General features: G+C 46.7%; 1 protein-coding gene across 1 annotated transcript in view; it reads right to left on the bottom strand.

Moving 5' to 3' along the window:
* Positions 1-14,552, bottom strand: part of LOC125959398 (angiopoietin-related protein 1-like) — a 65,580-nt gene extending 51,028 nt beyond the window's left edge. The window contains exon 1 of the mRNA XM_049692221.1: positions 14,453-14,552. Within this exon, the coding sequence (XP_049548178.1) occupies positions 14,453-14,552 (100 nt within the window). The remainder of the gene's footprint in view (positions 1-14,452) is intronic.
* Between the last annotated feature and the right edge of the window lie 2,970 nt (positions 14,553-17,522).

The following is a 17,522-nucleotide window of genomic DNA, read 5'->3' as shown; positions in this document are numbered from 1 at the left end:
TGCATTGGTACCGTTTCAAATACAACCGACAAGGATTGAGTTACTCGCGAATGATGATCCGAGAGTTGGAATAGCATTTCTAGTTCTAGGATAAATACTGTTAAGTGCAATGAATGAACAATCAACAATACTTCGAAGCAATATAAAATAAAAACGCCTTTTTGCAAAGAAAAGTCTTTTAAAAGTCTGCCTCTTCTCCTGCCTAAAAAATTCATCCGAATATTCCGAATAGTTATAGCGTAAAGAACACTAGTTATAGCGTTCACACTAGTTATAGCGTTCACACTAGTTATAGCGTAAAGAGAGTAAATGCGCAGAAAATGATCTAGTTGAGGGTTGACCTTACAGACTATACAGAGAAAAAAACTTCGGTGATCAAGTGAAGAAGTTGATGCGCTTTCACGAACGTGGCGAATTTCCAAATATTATGTTCTCTGATGAGAAAAAAATCAGTTGGCAGTTTACAAACTCTCAAAACGGTCGAATTTATTTGACCGAATGCTCAGACGAGAATTTGAGCCTACGTACGGCCACTCGTAGCAATTTCCCATCGCAAGTAATGGTTTGGGCCGCAGTGACTGCTGATGAACGCTCTCCAATTGAATTCGTCGACCCTAATGTTAAAATGAATGCGACATAACGTTTGCATTTAAAACAGATACAAAATTTGAATGGTGGCAATGGAAAAAGAAACTAAGACACATAATTGAGATCGGTAAACTGCATTTGGAAGGCAAATTTATCATTTTTCACATAACTCTCACTCTTTTCTGAGCACCCTTTCGGTAGTTAAATGGATTTTTCAACATGAAGGTCGAAAACACGTTTGCGCACATGTTTTTCAAATATTTCTGTGCTTTTTCGATCAATTCCTTCTCCGTTTTCGCCACAAAATTATTGCAATAGATGCTACAATTCAGGTTTGCACCGAATTTTTCAATGGGATGCAGCTGAGGAACGTTGAGCGGGTTCGTCGACATGGGTACCATATCGATATTAAATTTTGCGACTGTAACTGCGACTTGATCAGTAAACTGATAAAATTACCTTCCAAATGCATTTTACGGATCTCATCTTAGTTTTTTTTCTTATCATCATTTAAATTTCGTCTCTTTTTTTTAGTACAAACGTTAATATGATGTGCCATGAAGGCCATGTTTCAGCAGTCAATCTGATTGCTATATCTGATTGCCAAACAAGTATGGCTATGGAAAAAAATAAAGTATCCCCAAAATAAAGATTTCAGGTTCACCAAGGAGGTTTCACTTCCTTCGCCACGTTCACAGCCCCGGTTGCAGAGCCACCGTTTCGCTATGATAGGGGTGTAAAATACATGCATTATATGAGTGATAATTAAAAAAAGAAGGACAATGGAAAGCACAGCTGTAGCTCGCAAACAACATCACATGAAAGAATCGATTTACATATAAAATTTCGTTATGAAGTGTGATCATCGTGTGTCGATCGCTTTGAGTCGTTATGGAAACTCCGGGGCTTTTAAATGAAATATGTGCAGACTATAGTGAATCGACTAAAACATGTTCATGGTAAATTAGTTGATTTATGTTGAAGCTACCATACAAAAAATACATACCTAGTTTGATCGTTAATGCGTGTAATGGTCATTCATATCATGGGTTATGCGACGTGATGGCCGAAGGTGCGGCTCCATAAGACCATAAGATAAAACCATATCTGAGAATTGATCACTTGCGGTAACGTGAAGCAACTGTTTGGCTCTTTAGAGTCTAACTTTTCTATTGCAAATAACGTGTGGGCCATGGCATGTTTAGAATTTGAAATACGATCACTGCGCGGTAAAGTTTGATAAAGCGATCCATCGGTTGGCTGACCCATGAATCTAGTGATTATATTTTTCAATAATGTGAAAAACCGCGACAATCCGCGGCCGCAGTAATCCTTCTGCTAAAACTGTACTTTGAGCCATAGAGATGAAAAATGGAAGAAAGGGAGATCGAAAATTTGGCACAATTTATTGAAAAAATGCCTCGCCAACGCTGGCAACTTTTAATCGCTTCATTAATGATAGCTACATGAGGATTTCGATTAATTTTCTTTCATTAGCCGTGGCCACACGGAGCGAAAATTTGCGCGCAAATTTACAAATTAATGCCAAATCGTTTACGCTTCGATATGTTTACGTGGCCGGGTTGAGGAAATTAAAATCGTTTTGTGGAAGAAAAGGATTGAACACACTAGCAATGATCACTATCTATCAATGTAAACCACAAATAGAACATATTGCGAGCCCTTCCGTTTGCAAACAGCTTTTACTCTAGGTTTTACGCTCCACGGACCTATAATCGTTAGACAGCATGTAAACGGCAAGCGTAAATGTTTTGGCATTAATTTTTTCGTTTGCGCTAGAGTTTTCGCCCCGTGTGGCCACGGCTATTAATTTTTACAATTACGCCAGAGTTTACGCTTCAACTGGCGACGGCTCACGGATTTTGAAATCGCGATCATCCCACGCTCGTCTATCTGGCGCTTAAGATCAACTCGCTATAGTGAGATGTTTTTGACTTTTAGGGTGACAATTCTTCTCACTGCACACTCGGAATCGTGAGTGAAAACAGTAAAGTGTGAGAACAAATGTAAAAGTGTGAGCGAACACGGTGGGATCACGCGTATAACACAATTGGCCAAAAAAATTAAGCCACGGTGGGTTCTCTTGAAAAGTTAAGGGCTCTATTTTGTTAATCCCAACGAGTCGTTCCCCATTCGAAACGCAAAGTTCTGTACCTCACAAATCGCGCTTGAATCGAGCGATGCTCGTTGCCATCGAGGACCCTAAGGTGATCGAACGGGCTGTCAAGTTGAACGAACGAGCTGACCGTTTGTTCGATTTGGAGGGTGGCCAAAGTTAGTAAATTTCATTTAATTAATTGACTATTGACCCATAAATAATTAACTATTTGGTATAACTGCACTTTAAAGCACTTTCCGCAATGTTAACAAAGTTTTTCTTGAAACAAAGCGTGCTTGAAATTTAACCGCAGGTTGAAGCCGGATTGACTGGCTGTCAAAATCTATCGACAACTCACGATTAGCGCAATTAGATGCTGCCACACGGAGCGAAAATTTGCGCGCAAATTTGCACATTAATGCCAAAATGTTTTCGCTTCGTGTGGCAGGCGTAAAACCCCGAAAATTTATGCCGAAATGTCAAACGTATTGTTTTCATCTGTGTTTTGGCCGCTGAAGTTGATTTCCGAATAAATTTTGCAGTTTTTAACGATTTTGTTGCTGTTGCTGTTATATTTATATTAAAAATGCAAAAACAATACGAAAAGAACCTACATTTTCGTAAATAAAGTGTTCGATAGCGTCAAGGGTTCAGCGAAAAAGTCCGCGGACGTATAAAAGTTTGACAGCGTGTAAGGGTTAAGCGAAACCGTTTTGGCATTAATTTTTTCGTTTGCGCTAAAGTTTTCGCCCCGTCTGGCACCGCCTTATCAGTTGTCCTACATTCACCAAGTTACACTAGATTCGATTTGTTTTTTTGCGGAACAATGCTTCCTTTTTTATATTGTTCGTTGTTGCTCTTTTCGAAAAGCCTCCATCATCCGTACTTAAAAACTGTGGAAAAATATACAACTGAGAATTGACCAGTTTTGATTATCAGATAAACCTGCTCTCAAAAGATGCTGCCACACGGAGCGAAAATTTGCGCGCAAATTTGCACATTAATGCCAAAATGTTTTCGCTTCGTGTGGCAGGCGTAAAAACCCGAAAATTTATGCCGAAATGTCAAACGTATTGTTTTCATCTGTGTTTTGGCCGCTGAAGTTGATTTCCGAATAAATTTTGCAGTTTTTAACGATTTTGTTGCTGTTGCTGTTATATTTATATTAAAAATGCAAAAACAATACGAAAAGAACCTACATTTTCGTAAATAAAGCGTTCGATAGCGTCAAGGGTTCAGCGAAAAAGTCCGCGGACGTATAAAAGTTTGACAGCGTGTAAGGGTTAAGCGAAACCGTTTTGGCATTAATTTTTTCGTTTGCGCTAGAGTTTTCGCCCCGTCTGGCACCGCCTATTCGGTTTTTAGGCAAACTCGAATCTCGGTAGCGAGCAACGAGTGCTCGCTGCGATCGAGTGATTCGATTCCCACAATAGTGCCCGTTATTTAGGGACTGCTCGAATTCTTACTCGATTCCTGCCGAGGGGGCGAGGAACGACAGGAAAATCGACACGAGGTTTTCCCGTAAAAAAGCCGCGGGTTTCCCAAATTTTCACCTGGTTCCCGTTCTTGAATTTTGTAAGTTTCCCGTGTGCACTACTGTGGGGACAGTGTGGCTGTGCGTGCGTCTACTTTTATTCCTTTTTGTGGTCCTTGCGAACGGAGATCGAGCGAGTTTATCGATTGTTGTGGTTCGATGTGTGTGAGTGTGTACAGGACTTTTCGTCCTTTCGGATTGGATTACGACAATACTGGTGGCCACCTTCTGGACGGATTTATTGGCCAGAGCAGAGTCCCACGGCCGTTTGCTGTCGCAATCTTATCGCAGGTGCCCTCCTCGAGCAAACAAATTGCATGCGGATGGCGACCGTTCGTTCGTTCGGATTGCAGACAGAACAGAGCACGGCGATAACAGCAACGGCTCATAAATGATGGGCAAAGTGGCAACGATGGACCACTGCAAGATGACGACGACGATGGGGTTGTAAAAAATAGCGAAATGTCCCCCGTCCCCCCTTCAATAATCTTCCCGAGTTGGGTGGTGATGGGCGAGTGGGTGGTGGGTCGACGAGCGAAGTCGATGAGCGAGTGGACGGAGAATTTCGCCGAATCAGACGTTGTTGTGCGCTCCTGCGTGGTTGTGCGGTTGTTTGCGCGATCTTCTTTTATTTTCGGTTTTCTCTCGACAGCACAGGCAGGTAGGCAGGCAGGCAGACAGCCAGCTGCAGCATCCGTCGTGGTTTTTGTGGCCCAGAAGACGAGTAAGTGCTGCCATTTCGGTGCGGTCGTCCCGGATTGATCGGAAAGACGGTGAAAAGTGCGGAGACCTTTTGTGTCCGTGCGTGCGTGTGTGTTTGGTGTGCGTTGTTCGATCCATCGTGGTCGCAAGAGTTTGTTCCGGGAGGGTTATTGGAATTGTGGTGGCCTTTTGTGCCTCTTTTTTCGATTTCCTTTTTTGTTCAGTCGACCCAAGGCCAAAATCGATAAACTCGGGGTTTCGCACGGCGAACGGCTGTGTGTGTGTTTGTGTGAAAAAGTTATTTATACGACGCGACTTTCGTGTGAGTGGGTGACCTGGGGCGAATTCGCCCGGCACTCACGAGGCCAGGCGAAACTCACCAAAAAAGTGGCGAATTCAACCACCAAAACTCGAGAAACGGCCGTCGATTCTGACCAGCGGACTACTAAATACTAAATAGGGTACTAAATCTAAGCTTACCTAAGGACCGGTGCGACCTCCGTGAGAATGTCGACGAGCACGAGGAGGTCCCTTTAGCACAACCAGAAGTGGCGACCGGATAGTTTGCAAGGAAAAGTGCTGCACCACGAAAACCGGAGCGAAACACAATCCTTAAAACAGCAGCAACACCGGAAGGATATACTGCGCTCCTGTAAAATCCCGTTTACTGTAGACCGAGCAAAAGAGCACGGGAAAACTAGGACACTTTACACCCGAGACGTGCTGATGTAACGGCTAAAAATCCAAAATCAATCAAAGGAACCCGGGCAGGACGAAGGCGATCGAAATTTGCTCTTTCTGCAGGCCGGAGGAGCTTCTGTTGGTCGGTTACACAACACCACCTATCGTGACTTTCCGATCCCTCCGATTTCGCGTGCGACTGTGAGTGTGTGTGTGTATGTGTGTGCTTTTAGTGGTATCCTGCGCCCGCTCTCTCCCCTTTAATCAGCCGCGCAAAGGTCCTTCGCGAAAGGACGAGCGAGAGTGTGTTTTCTTTCGATTTCAACTTTCCATCCCGCCTCGACCCGGGGGAGGCTGATTACATACGAAAGTGAAACATGTTTATGCCATCAGCCGAGTGCGCAAGGAAGGATTTCATCACGGCAGGTCCTTACCTGCGGCAAGGATATCTCTCGATGATGTGCTGATTTGGCTGTTTTGAAGTTTGCTTCAACGGTCGTTGGTTGCTCGACGAACCGAATATAGTCCTTTCAACGTTTGCGTCGCTTAGATAACCGCTGTTTCCATACCATTTTAGGTACCGGAAAACAGGTAGCGCGAGAGAGAGAGAGAGAGAGAGAGAGCGAGAGACGTATCCTAGAGAAACGTAGAGGGCAGCAAGAACTTTGTTTCACAACCGGGACACCTCTTTAGCGATTCATCGAGTAGCAGTTGAACGGTGTTAATGACCCGCATTCCATGTCCTGCAATTGAACTCGTCATTCCAATTATCATGACGCCAGTAAGGCTACAATCCCAGCAAGCTATTCCGTTTGTTGCCTTACTCCAAAAAAGGAAGAGCGCCCGTGGCAAGGTGCGGGTCATCGTTAACGACCGCGGCACGTGCTAATGGTTTTGCCCGTTCTCGTCTCTCTCTCTCTCTCTCTGGATCCTCCTCGCCGCCCACTTCTCCGATGGTATCCGAGATTGTGGTCGTAGGGTTTCGTGACTGTGTCCTACGAGAGAAAACAATAGAAACTCGGACGGCGAATAGTGTCCTCGATTTAAAAGGCCAAGCTGTGCGTGCGTTTGTGTGTTTGTGTGTACGGGGATAATTTAAGCATCGCGTCATCATCATCATCATCGTTGTGATCCTTTCTTACTGCTCCTTTCCCCAGGCAAATTGGTGCTCCATCATCGTCGTCGGCTTTCCGGGGGTTTGATTGTTGCCCTCGCATCCACCGACCCGGGAGTAGTAAGCCGTTTTCTCGAGTGCAGCAGTACGCGCGCGCGTGTGGCTGTGTGAGAACGAAAGAGAGAGAGAGAGCGTGTGTGTGTGTGTGTTGTGTAAGTGTGTCCTTTTAGTTGTTGTTTTGTTGTTTGTGGTGGATTGGTGAGAGAAGAAGGATCGAGCCAGCAGCTGCCAAGTGTTCCCCCCCGCGATCAGTCCCGAAGCATCGCGGAGTCGTGAATTAAGCGATCGCGATCCCCGTTATCGCCGTGTGTGATAGTTTGTGTTCGAAGTTTGGTAAAGCGCGCATGTGTTCTTCGCTGACGCCGTCATCGCTGTCGCCTGTACGACGGTAGCCTTCTACGATCGGTACCAACGTCGCACCCCGCGCATCCCGCGAATTATCCGGCAGCGCAACGGAAGAACTAAGGCCACCAAACACGTGCAGCAGCAGCGGTCGCCGCAGCAGCAGCAGCAGCAGCAGCAATAGTTCATCGACAACCAGATCGAACGTCGGGTTTCACGCACCTCTGCGATTACGCGTGCAGCAAGGACGACGGTAGCAGGAGCTGCGGTACGCCCGGCAGGCATCCACCACCACACTCACCAACAGCTTCCAGGCTCCCCGAGGGAACAGCCGCGCAACCACCGCTGCCCGGCTTCACCGATTTAGAAGGGAATCCCCTCCTCACGCGGGCCAACCGGCAAGGATCGATCGAAAGTAGCCGCGAAAGTCGCAGGCAACAATGATGATGGAGTGCAGAAGGATTTCGTCGTGCTACTCGACGACGCTGATCGCGCTGCTGTGTTTAGTCACCCTAGTTAATGCACAAGACTCAGGTATTTCCAATGCTTCCTATGTTACGCGCCATGTTTTTTTTAAACTTACCTCTACTAGCCGTGCTGTCCAATCCGATTACCGGGATCGAGACGGTACTCTTTATCAGTTACTCTCTATCACCGATTTTTGTTGATTTTTGTGTGTACCTTTCTCTTGACACACTTCTTGCTCCCCTCTCTACACAGCAACCCCACACAATCTATCTTTGCTGCTGCGATCACGTCTAGCGGTGTCTCTAGGAGCCGAATCCGCCGTACCGGGAATTTCGGTTCTACCGTTCCACTTACACTCTCTTACTCGCTCCTCCTATCTATCTGCGCAAACTCTGTCGAGATGATTTGGTTTCTAGTGCATCTTTGTCTTGTTGTTTTTTTTTCTGTTGTTGTGATTTCTCTATCCACCTCTATTCTTAACTGTTTAATCCTTTTTGCAGGTTTTCTGTTCAACTTTTTACCACGATATTTTATTGTATATTATTCGAAGGAGAGGTTTAAGGTGGGCAGTTTCTGCGTAAAATGGTTCTCTCTCTCTCTCTCTGTCCCTTTGACCATTGCAACCAGATTCTGCTGCCCCATTTCCTGTAAATCTCCAGTGTGTACAGAAAACACTCCATTTCCAGTAGCACAATTGGTTAGTAGTGGAAGGCTAGGCTGTATGTTTATGCTGCGGATTTTTTTGTATTGTTAATTTAAACCATTCGACCGATTCCTATCTCATTCACCACTGTTGCTACTGTTGGGTTGCGCTTGAATTAGTGATCATTCGAGAATTAGCTGAAAACGATTCGTTTCTCCTAAGGCGTCCTTTTCGTGATGTTTTTTTTGTTTCTTGCTCTGCGATACTATCACGAAAAGGTGCTTCCTTCTGCTAATGTTGCATTCTTATTCATTTTCATTTCGAATTACCTTTCATATCCAATCATTTCCATACAGATGGTAAACCATACCATACCACAATCTTGTCGTTGGACATTTTTGCCTCGTTCTATCACGATATGATTTGCCTACCCCGTTCTTATCTCAATCACGCCGTCTTGTGCAGGGTACACGTTGATCAATAGTGACAATCATCGATCCACCGTCATTACAAAAAAGGTTTCTTGATGTAGGTCGCCAAGGCCGAACGGGGGGCGAATTTCTTCATTAGCGAGAGTGGCATACACCTTCCAAAAACAGCCTCCGGGTGGTGTACAGTTTAACCGCGGCGGTCCTTCCGCTAGGGTCACCGTACTGCAGAGCTCCTTAATGTCCTGTTGCCTTATATTCATGCAGAGCTGAGAAACAGATCCGCCACTGGAAGGGATTGTGAATCTCTTCTACAATCTCGACCTAAAAGCTTGTGCAGTGCTTGCGAACAGCGGAACGGGTTGCTTGTCTCATTTACCACCACGATACCACCGGGTATGGTATGATGGCCGTGAGGGTCACTCTATCCCTTCCGCGAGTTTATGTGGGTCGTGTTTTTGTGGAAGAGAAAACTTTAAAATAAGCCTTTTCCCAACCAATCTCCTATCCCCTTCCGTATGTAATGCCTGTCACCGAGGTGCCACAGGGATGCAGCAACAGATGCTTGCCCGTAAGAGAAAGATCCTTCCTGGCTCACTACCTTTTTTTGGCCGATAAGCAAGGGTAGAGAGGGTGAATAGTGGGCAGAAGGGATTCTTGTAAAAGGTCTAGTTTGTTTTCCCTCCCGCCCGCATATTTTCTTTTTCCTCGTCAGCTATCTGCCTACACCGGGTTTTCTCTTTTACTCACTGACGGTCCTTGTCGAGAAGTGCGTTAATGCCTTTTGCCTGGCAAAAAGGATTTTCTTTCACCAACATTAACTCTCTCTCTCTCTCTGTCTGTCTTCCTCGTTCACATTCTCACTCTAGCTCTCTATGGTGAGCGGGGTTAGGTGAACAAGGGACTTGAAATTGGATCTCCCATGCGCTCGACTATTTGCCGGGGCTCTAATGGGTGTTTCCGATGAATCACCTCATTGGGGTGGCTAGCTGGTTGGTTGTTGGCCACATGCTGGATCTATCCATCCCTCGGAGCCCTCGTTGGTTGGTGGCGGGATCCATGCTCAGGCAATGACATTGATGCCATTACGCAACCAGCGACACACACACACACAGCCTCGTACAGCAAGGCCATGTTCCGCACTACACAACACTTTGCTGTCTTCAGATGCACGTGCTACAACACCGAAACGAATAGGGAAATGCATACCCTGCCTGAATCTGAATAAGAGCCACCGTCCAGGACCTTGGACGAGTCTCGAACGTTAATTATGTTGGCCACTGACTGTCCCCACCGTGGGGAGTTCGATTCTTTTATGTAACCTTCTGCTCTTGTTGTGTTCCGTTGTGTCGCTTGATGCTTTCGGTTGCGTCGCTTGGCTTTTGTGCAGGAAATCTCATCACAACCGTAAAGTAAACCAATTGGGGGGGAGGAGGATTTTATCATCATAATTTAGTTATTCCCGTTGTTTGGTCCGATTTACCGGAGGACTCATAGTCATCACAACGTGGCTATAGCGTTCGTCAAACGTCATTAGATGACGTGAGTCATGTCCACCGTGCGCGGCTTTGTGACGACTTGTGTTGGAGCAGCCATACTATCAAACGATGATTTCATTTGAATTCGAAAAATTCATTCCCACACCACACAGCCGCGTTCAGTGTGCGTGTGCCTGTGTGTGTGTGTGTGTGTGTGCCGATGTCGTTGTCTAGTACCGCAGTGCAGGGTCGTACGGAACTGGTACACGTCGGTCCAGTCGGTCGGGGGGTACATCGCAAAGCAATTACGCCGCGAATGCCAACCACCACTACTCCGGCTTGCTGCTGACCCCGTTCCCCGTTCACCGTGCGGTGCTTATCGCGCGACAAACACTCACGATTCAACTAACACAACCTGACACCCAGCATTCCCTGCTCACCTTCACCGGACCTGATGTCACCTGAGGTGCACTCCCGCGCGATGTGCAGTTAGAATTGAAAAAAATCTAAACAAATCCTCTACTTGTCATCACCGCGAATGAAATTAGGGGGTGCATCTGGCGGCATGTTATCACCTGCCAGTACCACCGAAATCGATGACAGCACAGCACAATTTCGGTGCATCATCATTGGTGATGCGTAGCCCTCGATTGGTTGGACCCCCGACTTCACTTCACTGATTCGTTCTCGATCTCGTGAGTGAGTCACAAACGGTGATTGATTTTGACGGTCGTTGTAGTAGTCCGAGTGGTCGCTACGTGTGCGTGAGTGGAGCGAACAAATGACAAAAATGTGTCAGCTGACCCGCACCACACGAAGGCAATCCACAGCGAAGCAGCAAGCATCGTCGTCGTCGTCGTCGTCGTCGTCACTCATCGGTCCTCACTTTGCATGGATTAATTGAAATGGAATTGGTTGGACATCGCGCACCACCAGCGTGCGTCTCGTCGTGTCGTGTAGGGTGGTGGTACGGAGAGGAGGTTTATGCGAATTGATTTCGCGCGATCACCAACCAAACGGTGGCGGCGACGAAACGCAGCAGCGCCCCCTCTTGTGACGTTACTACTGAGGGACGTCGACGTCGACGAGTGACGCCAGTGGACACGACGTCAGTCCGCCAAGTTCAGTTGCGAGGCACCACGCAACAGAAGGCTTAGTCTTCGTGCGTTTGTAAGCGTTAAGATGTCCTTCAATCGATCGGTGCGGTGCGGTGCGGTGCGTTGCTGAGGCGATCAGTTGGTTCATGGTGCTTGGGGCTTATTGATTGGATTTAAATTGGTTGTCTATTGGAGCATTCATTTACATCACATGTGCCTGGAGGGGGGGGACCCGAGCCCTTGGTTTTACACTTGAATTTCTTTTGTTTCCTATCTGTTTTTGCTATGAATTTTAACAAGCTTTCACGCAAATCTTGATTTTCTTTTAGCAAAAACTCCTCTTTTTTTTAATATTCCACTTATTGCGTGATCAGTAACTTCTAACTAAAGCATGGAACAGTTGATATTTGGCCACACAAAATAGGTCATATTTCAGCCAAAAATTGACGCAAAAAGAAAAGAAAGGTGTCATTTTGTAGGTTTTCTTATTGTCTTTGACATCACAAAAAAAATGTTCGCGCAATACTGTAGATCACATTATTTTCCCTCTTGTTGTACATCACCATCATTTCAGTTGGTATTTATACACTTCTGATATACTTTTGAAGTTTCCTTGTGATAATCGTCCAATAGAAATCGATGGAACGAAAATCCAGTCATTTTTGTGGATTGATAGTTTTCCCTGTCTATCTATTTCAATACAAAACATTAACGCCATACCTTCGGCAAGAACAGCTACCTAAATTATGCCAAACTTACACAGGATCATTGGTGGAAAAATGCAGGACAAAATTCTTTTCCATAGACACTCTTTTCCTGCACAAATTTCGAATGAACGTTGCCCCAATGGTGCTTACGCATCATCTTACGGGCAAATTTATCTCCGTAAATAAACAAAACCCTTCCTAAACCATTCCCTCTATGATTGGCAAAGTATTGTTTTGTCCGAAATGCATTTTCGAAATGCATTTTACGTTTGTTCCATCGTCCATCGAAATGCATGGTTTGAATTCGATCAACACTTGTTCTTACTGTTTCCCTGCACGGATTTGGGCAATCAAGCTGTGCTCTAGGATCCTATTTGGTTATTTTCTGGCTTTTATGACCTTAAAACTTCTCTTAAACATATTTGCCGAACTGTTATGACCTCTGTCGTGAGTTTTTCTTGGTGGAATCACGCTGAGAGATCCCAGGATTGTTGATTCACTTTTGTCTGCAGAATCGGTCATGTGTTACACTTTTTCGGCTGTTTTATTTTGCTAGAATCAAGATAAAAGTCCACCAGTAACGTTTACATATGGTATTTTGAGTTGAGTTTGGAAATTTCAAGACTTTCGCGGTTTTTTCTCCAGCCAAGTCTCGATTTTTAATAGTGAGTATGCAGACATTTTTTTCACCCTCTGCGTTCCATCGGCGATAACTTTTGAAGGTGTAGATCAATTTTGACAAAAAATTACCACTAAATAAGAAGACTACAATGATTAAAGCGCTGTCAGCGCTTCTGTGTAAGCCCTTTTATTTGATTTGGGATTTTTTTATTCTATCGCATCGCCGGAGAATGAGAACACCGACGATACTGCTCGAAGGCATTGTTTTACAATTATTGTCAATTCAATTATCAAAATCATCAGCCTTTTTTGTGTTGCTTATATTTCGAGCATCAACACCACGTAACCATGGACCACACAGACTTTGCTGTGTTGCTATCAGCAAGATAAGTAAACCGAATGGCGCTGAATGCAGTATCCCCTAAGGTGCTAATAAGACAGTCACCAATCTTCATCCCTGGTGCCACCATATTGACTTACGCATTATGACCGCGCTACCGTGCGCTGTTGCGCCCTATCATGTTTATCACCAACGGGTGTTCTCTGCGGATGCGGATCCTTGTGAGACGATGGGACGGCTTTACTCACTAACTCACCTGTCACCTTCGCTCATCTCGGGATCGTCTCCAACCACATTAGTCTAAATCACATTAGTGCTCGTTCATTCCGCAGCATCCGGATTGTTGTGCGAAGCATTAGCGCACAAACGGATGCTTGGTGTGTTCCGGTATAGCAAAAAGAACAGAGCCCCCCTGGTGATAGTAACTCTTCATCTCCAACAAATCCTATCATCACGTTGTAGTTAGGTCGTGGTTGGTGTGACGTACGCGGTGGCATTGCTACCATCACGGATGTGGATCGTTTTAATGCCGAGGGTACAAGGGACGCACGCGATAAGAGTGTAATGAGCCTGCGCGTAAGGTTCTGCTCTCTCGACGACTCGATTGTTGCTGCAGTGCGATTGTTGGTTTTTTACGTACGTGCTGATGATAAGCAGTATCCATGGCAAGTGCGCACCATGCGGTGTGTACTCCCTGGGAGCTGGAAGAAGCTGTAAATTCCCCCGCGTCAAAACGTACCACACGGACGCCAGGACGACGGACGACGACGCGCGTGTACCCAAGACGACCTTGGTTAGCCGACCGATAGTCGGTAAACAACTGCATCATCACCTTCATCATCATCATCATCATCACCATCATTGCCATCATCATTGGCATCTTGGAGAGAGAGAGAGAGAGAGAGAGAGAGAGAGAGAAGGCAAACTCCCACGGATCCTCCAATTAGCCTGGCGACCTAGCGACCACCACCGCCACCGCACACGCATCCTTCACGTTGGCCTCACTGCTCCCCAGAGCAGTGCGCGGTCGTCACCACCGTTACCCTGGAGGCAAACATTTTAATGCTGCCCAGGGATTTGAATGTTTCATCCGGGCCGGTACCATCCATGGACTGCTGCCTACCTTCTCACACACTACAGACCTGCTGCTGCTGGCTCGAGGCATATCAATCTTCACTACCAGCACACACCATGCCAGTACCGCTACCATTGTTGTCTTACTGCGTGGCGCGCGATACCATCCAAAGGAATGGGGGGGGGGTTCGAGTTCCCGGTGCCAGGCGATGTGTGTTATCGTCACGCCAAACGTCAGTAGCAGTGCGGTAATGCTGGTGGTGGTGGTGGTGGGTATGGCGTGCTGATTGGCATTGTTGGCCACGATATAACTCCCTTCCTTCAACCAACCAACCAACCACGCGCAGCTCACGTTTGATGTTTACAAGAGCGCACGATTATTTACGAAAATAATCCTGTCCCGGGACCCGAACTCTAGGTCTAGAGGACCCCACCACGTCGGGTGCACCAGTTTGCCTGTTACCAGGTTCCCTAGGCCCTCGGGCACCTTAAACACCACCCAGGTTTCCGGTGCTAGATGATGCTGCTGTTGCTGCTGTTGCTGGTGCGTATACATTGTAAGACCATCTCATCGACTCACGCAGGAGAAACGATTAGACAATCCGGTATCAAATGCTTCGCTAGCAGCAGGTTGTTGTTGGCCACAGTTGTGGCCGAGGGTCGCTGTCGATCGGGGTACCACTGCCAACATAAACACTGCTAATGCTATAAACAGCTCAAAACACAACATTTAGCACGAACCGCTGCCCAGCCACCCCGTTGTCGTCGTTTATTACAAGATGGATCGCCCAGTTTGGTGGCGACGACGATGAGCGAGCTGCATTCTGCGATAATGGTGAACATTGCGGTGCGATAAAAATAAACTCGCCCCAAACCTGGCTTCGCTACCTACCACCTTTGCTGTTTGTCAAACGTGTCGAGTCGATCCGATAAATTATCGCGCGTATTATGATGATGCGACGGTTCGATCGCGCTTGAGACTAGCAGAGCCAACGCAGTGGCAGGGATTTATCGATCATCGTCGCCATCGCTGTACTCCTTTTCGGTACAAGCGAAACCGTCGAGACGAATTGATCTCATTTGCATGTTCAATGCCACCGATCGCGGAAAATTCCACGTACACCCGTACCGCGTGTCGCAATTCGCTTGACTGACCACCGGTTTTTGGTGTTTCGTGGTCCGGGTTTCACGTTTGCGGGAAAAGTTATGAAGCATGCAATATCACACTCATTCGCTGGTTTGGCTCTGGGGCCCCTCTTACGTCGATCTGCACGTGTCTGCAGAAGCGCTTCAGCGAGCATTTTGCCTTCTGCTTTCGTGTCTTGGCTTAGATTTGGTGTCCCAGGGCCGCTCGTCTGGGTCGAAATCATTAGCAAAATGTGAAAACACACACACAGTGAGAGGCAATCGATCGATTCGTTCTTGCAATGCAGTCGGTATGTTTGGGGTTTGTTCAGTGCGCGGTCCTGCAGACTCATAACCATATACACTTCCAGTAAGTAGAGCATGATCGGTTCCACAAAGCGGAGAACTGACTGTGTTTCTGTGGGTGTGTGTGCGAAAGAGAGAAAGAAACACAAAGGAGGAGAGAGTGAGAGTAAAAGCAATAACGCAAGAGGGCGAAAATGGAACATTCATAAATTTTTGGGGAAAATTTGGGCCAAAACGAAAATAAACAGCCGAAGCGCGCTTGGTCTTGGTCCGTGCAGAGGGCCAGCTGCTAAAGTCCTTCCAAGGAGCTTCACTCCTTGAACTGCTGTGCTGTCACACGATGGCGCGCAGAGTATCTACAAACACAACCAGAAGCAGCAGCAGCCCATGCCAGGCCAGGCCAGAAGCAAGGATCATCGTCTTCGTCCGTCAGGACCAACGCAACGCAATGTTGTAAGTCAATAGAGGGGGGGGGGGGGACCGTGGCGCCAAAGAGCACCGAAAGGAGCAGAGAATGATGGGCGGAGAAGAGGAGAAGGGGAGTTGGGCTTATGTCAACATTTTCCCTTCACATTGCTGCGAATACGGAGTGGGCGAATGTGTATGTGTGTATAAGCGTTGGTGTTCAGCTCTCATGCCCACACCACTCTACACACACACACACACATTCGTGCTGTTTGTGGCCCTCGCCGGGCGTCGTGGGGTTTCACTGCGTACGCATGCGTCTTACTTTTCGGCGCCCAAGCAAGCAGCTGGTAGCTGGAAAGGGAGCTCCACCAACAGCAGCGCTACGTTGGGGTAACGTTGGGTGAGCATTGGGTGGGAAATCATCTTCACTCCCGCCTCATCCCCTCGGGGGGTCTGAGCTGGTCGTGCAGCGTGAGGATGATAACACAAACCACAGCGGCACGGAGGGGCGGGGGGGGGGATCTTGCCGCCGCTGACCACTTCCTGTGCTTACCGAAAACTGAAACCCGCAAAAACCGGCAGTTTTTTGGAGACTTTAAGATGTCGAACATTCATCGCAAGGGTTGGGGAGAGACGTTCGTCGTCATTTATCGAACTCATTGGAATTTGGCAAATTTTCAGCCTCAGCAGCAGCAGCTAATGTGCGAAGTCGAGGTAGTATGAGGATGCTTCTAGAGTGGGCACTCAAAGCACTCTCCCTGGGGTGGCTTTTTCCGGGATGGATTTCCCTCCCCATTTTCGTTGTTCGCTCGTGCGTTAACAGGCTTTCATGCGCCACATTAAAGCCCAATCTTCCTTCTCACCCTCCAAAACGACATAACGATAGGCCATCGAGAGATGCTCTTTAGGGGTTGCGGGATGAAGCATGGATGGGGCCATCCGAAGCACTTCGATGGTGAAAGGAAGCTTTAAAGCACTTGCAACCTGTGTGTGGTTCGAGCTGTTTCGTCAACCAGCAACATCAAGATAAGAGGCAGCATGATTTGGTGTATGCCCCATTGTAAACCGATCGATCGTGAGAAATTTTGGGGGGTTGATTCTCAGGAGGGAGGGAGTGCTGTGGTTGTCATGTGTGCGATAAGGTGCGGTGTGCGTCTTCGCGTTCAAACGATTGCGAATTGATTTATTGCCCTAATTGATAGTATCAGTTGTGCGTGGTGTTAATGAGGCAACTCAGTCCCCGCGCGCGCGTGTGTCTGTGTGCGTTGTTTGATCGAACGTTTGTCTCTGTCTCCTCTGTGGCTGCAGATAAAGAAGGAGGGTGCAAGAAGTAACCGAAAGTGCTCGAAGTTGTCTTTAAACGAGGTATATACTGCGGGAAATCAAAATAGCACCACCATGTTTTTTTAAATTATTTTTCGAATAACCTTGTTTACAATGCCGATCTCTACAGTAATGCTGTATCTGTAGGTTCTTTACCAACTATTTCAAAGAACTTTATTCCGGTTTTTACAACGATGGAAGTGTAGCCTAAAAGCGTTTATTTAATCGCGAAATCACTTCTGTCCTTTTTGATTTAGCCACTAAAAAGGTCATAGAATTTATCTGACACTCACAGCTGTTGAAAATAAATTGAAAAGTGGCGATAAACTTGATCCCGTCGAGAAAAATGGGAAGAAAAGTAAAC

This window comes from Anopheles darlingi, chromosome 2 (genome assembly GCF_943734745.1).
Source record: "Anopheles darlingi chromosome 2, idAnoDarlMG_H_01, whole genome shotgun sequence".
In the NCBI taxonomy this organism is placed as follows: Eukaryota; Metazoa; Arthropoda; class Insecta; order Diptera; family Culicidae; genus Anopheles; species Anopheles darlingi.
The sequence above is the reverse complement of the archived record's forward strand: the minus strand, read 5'-3'. Positions and strand labels throughout refer to the sequence as shown.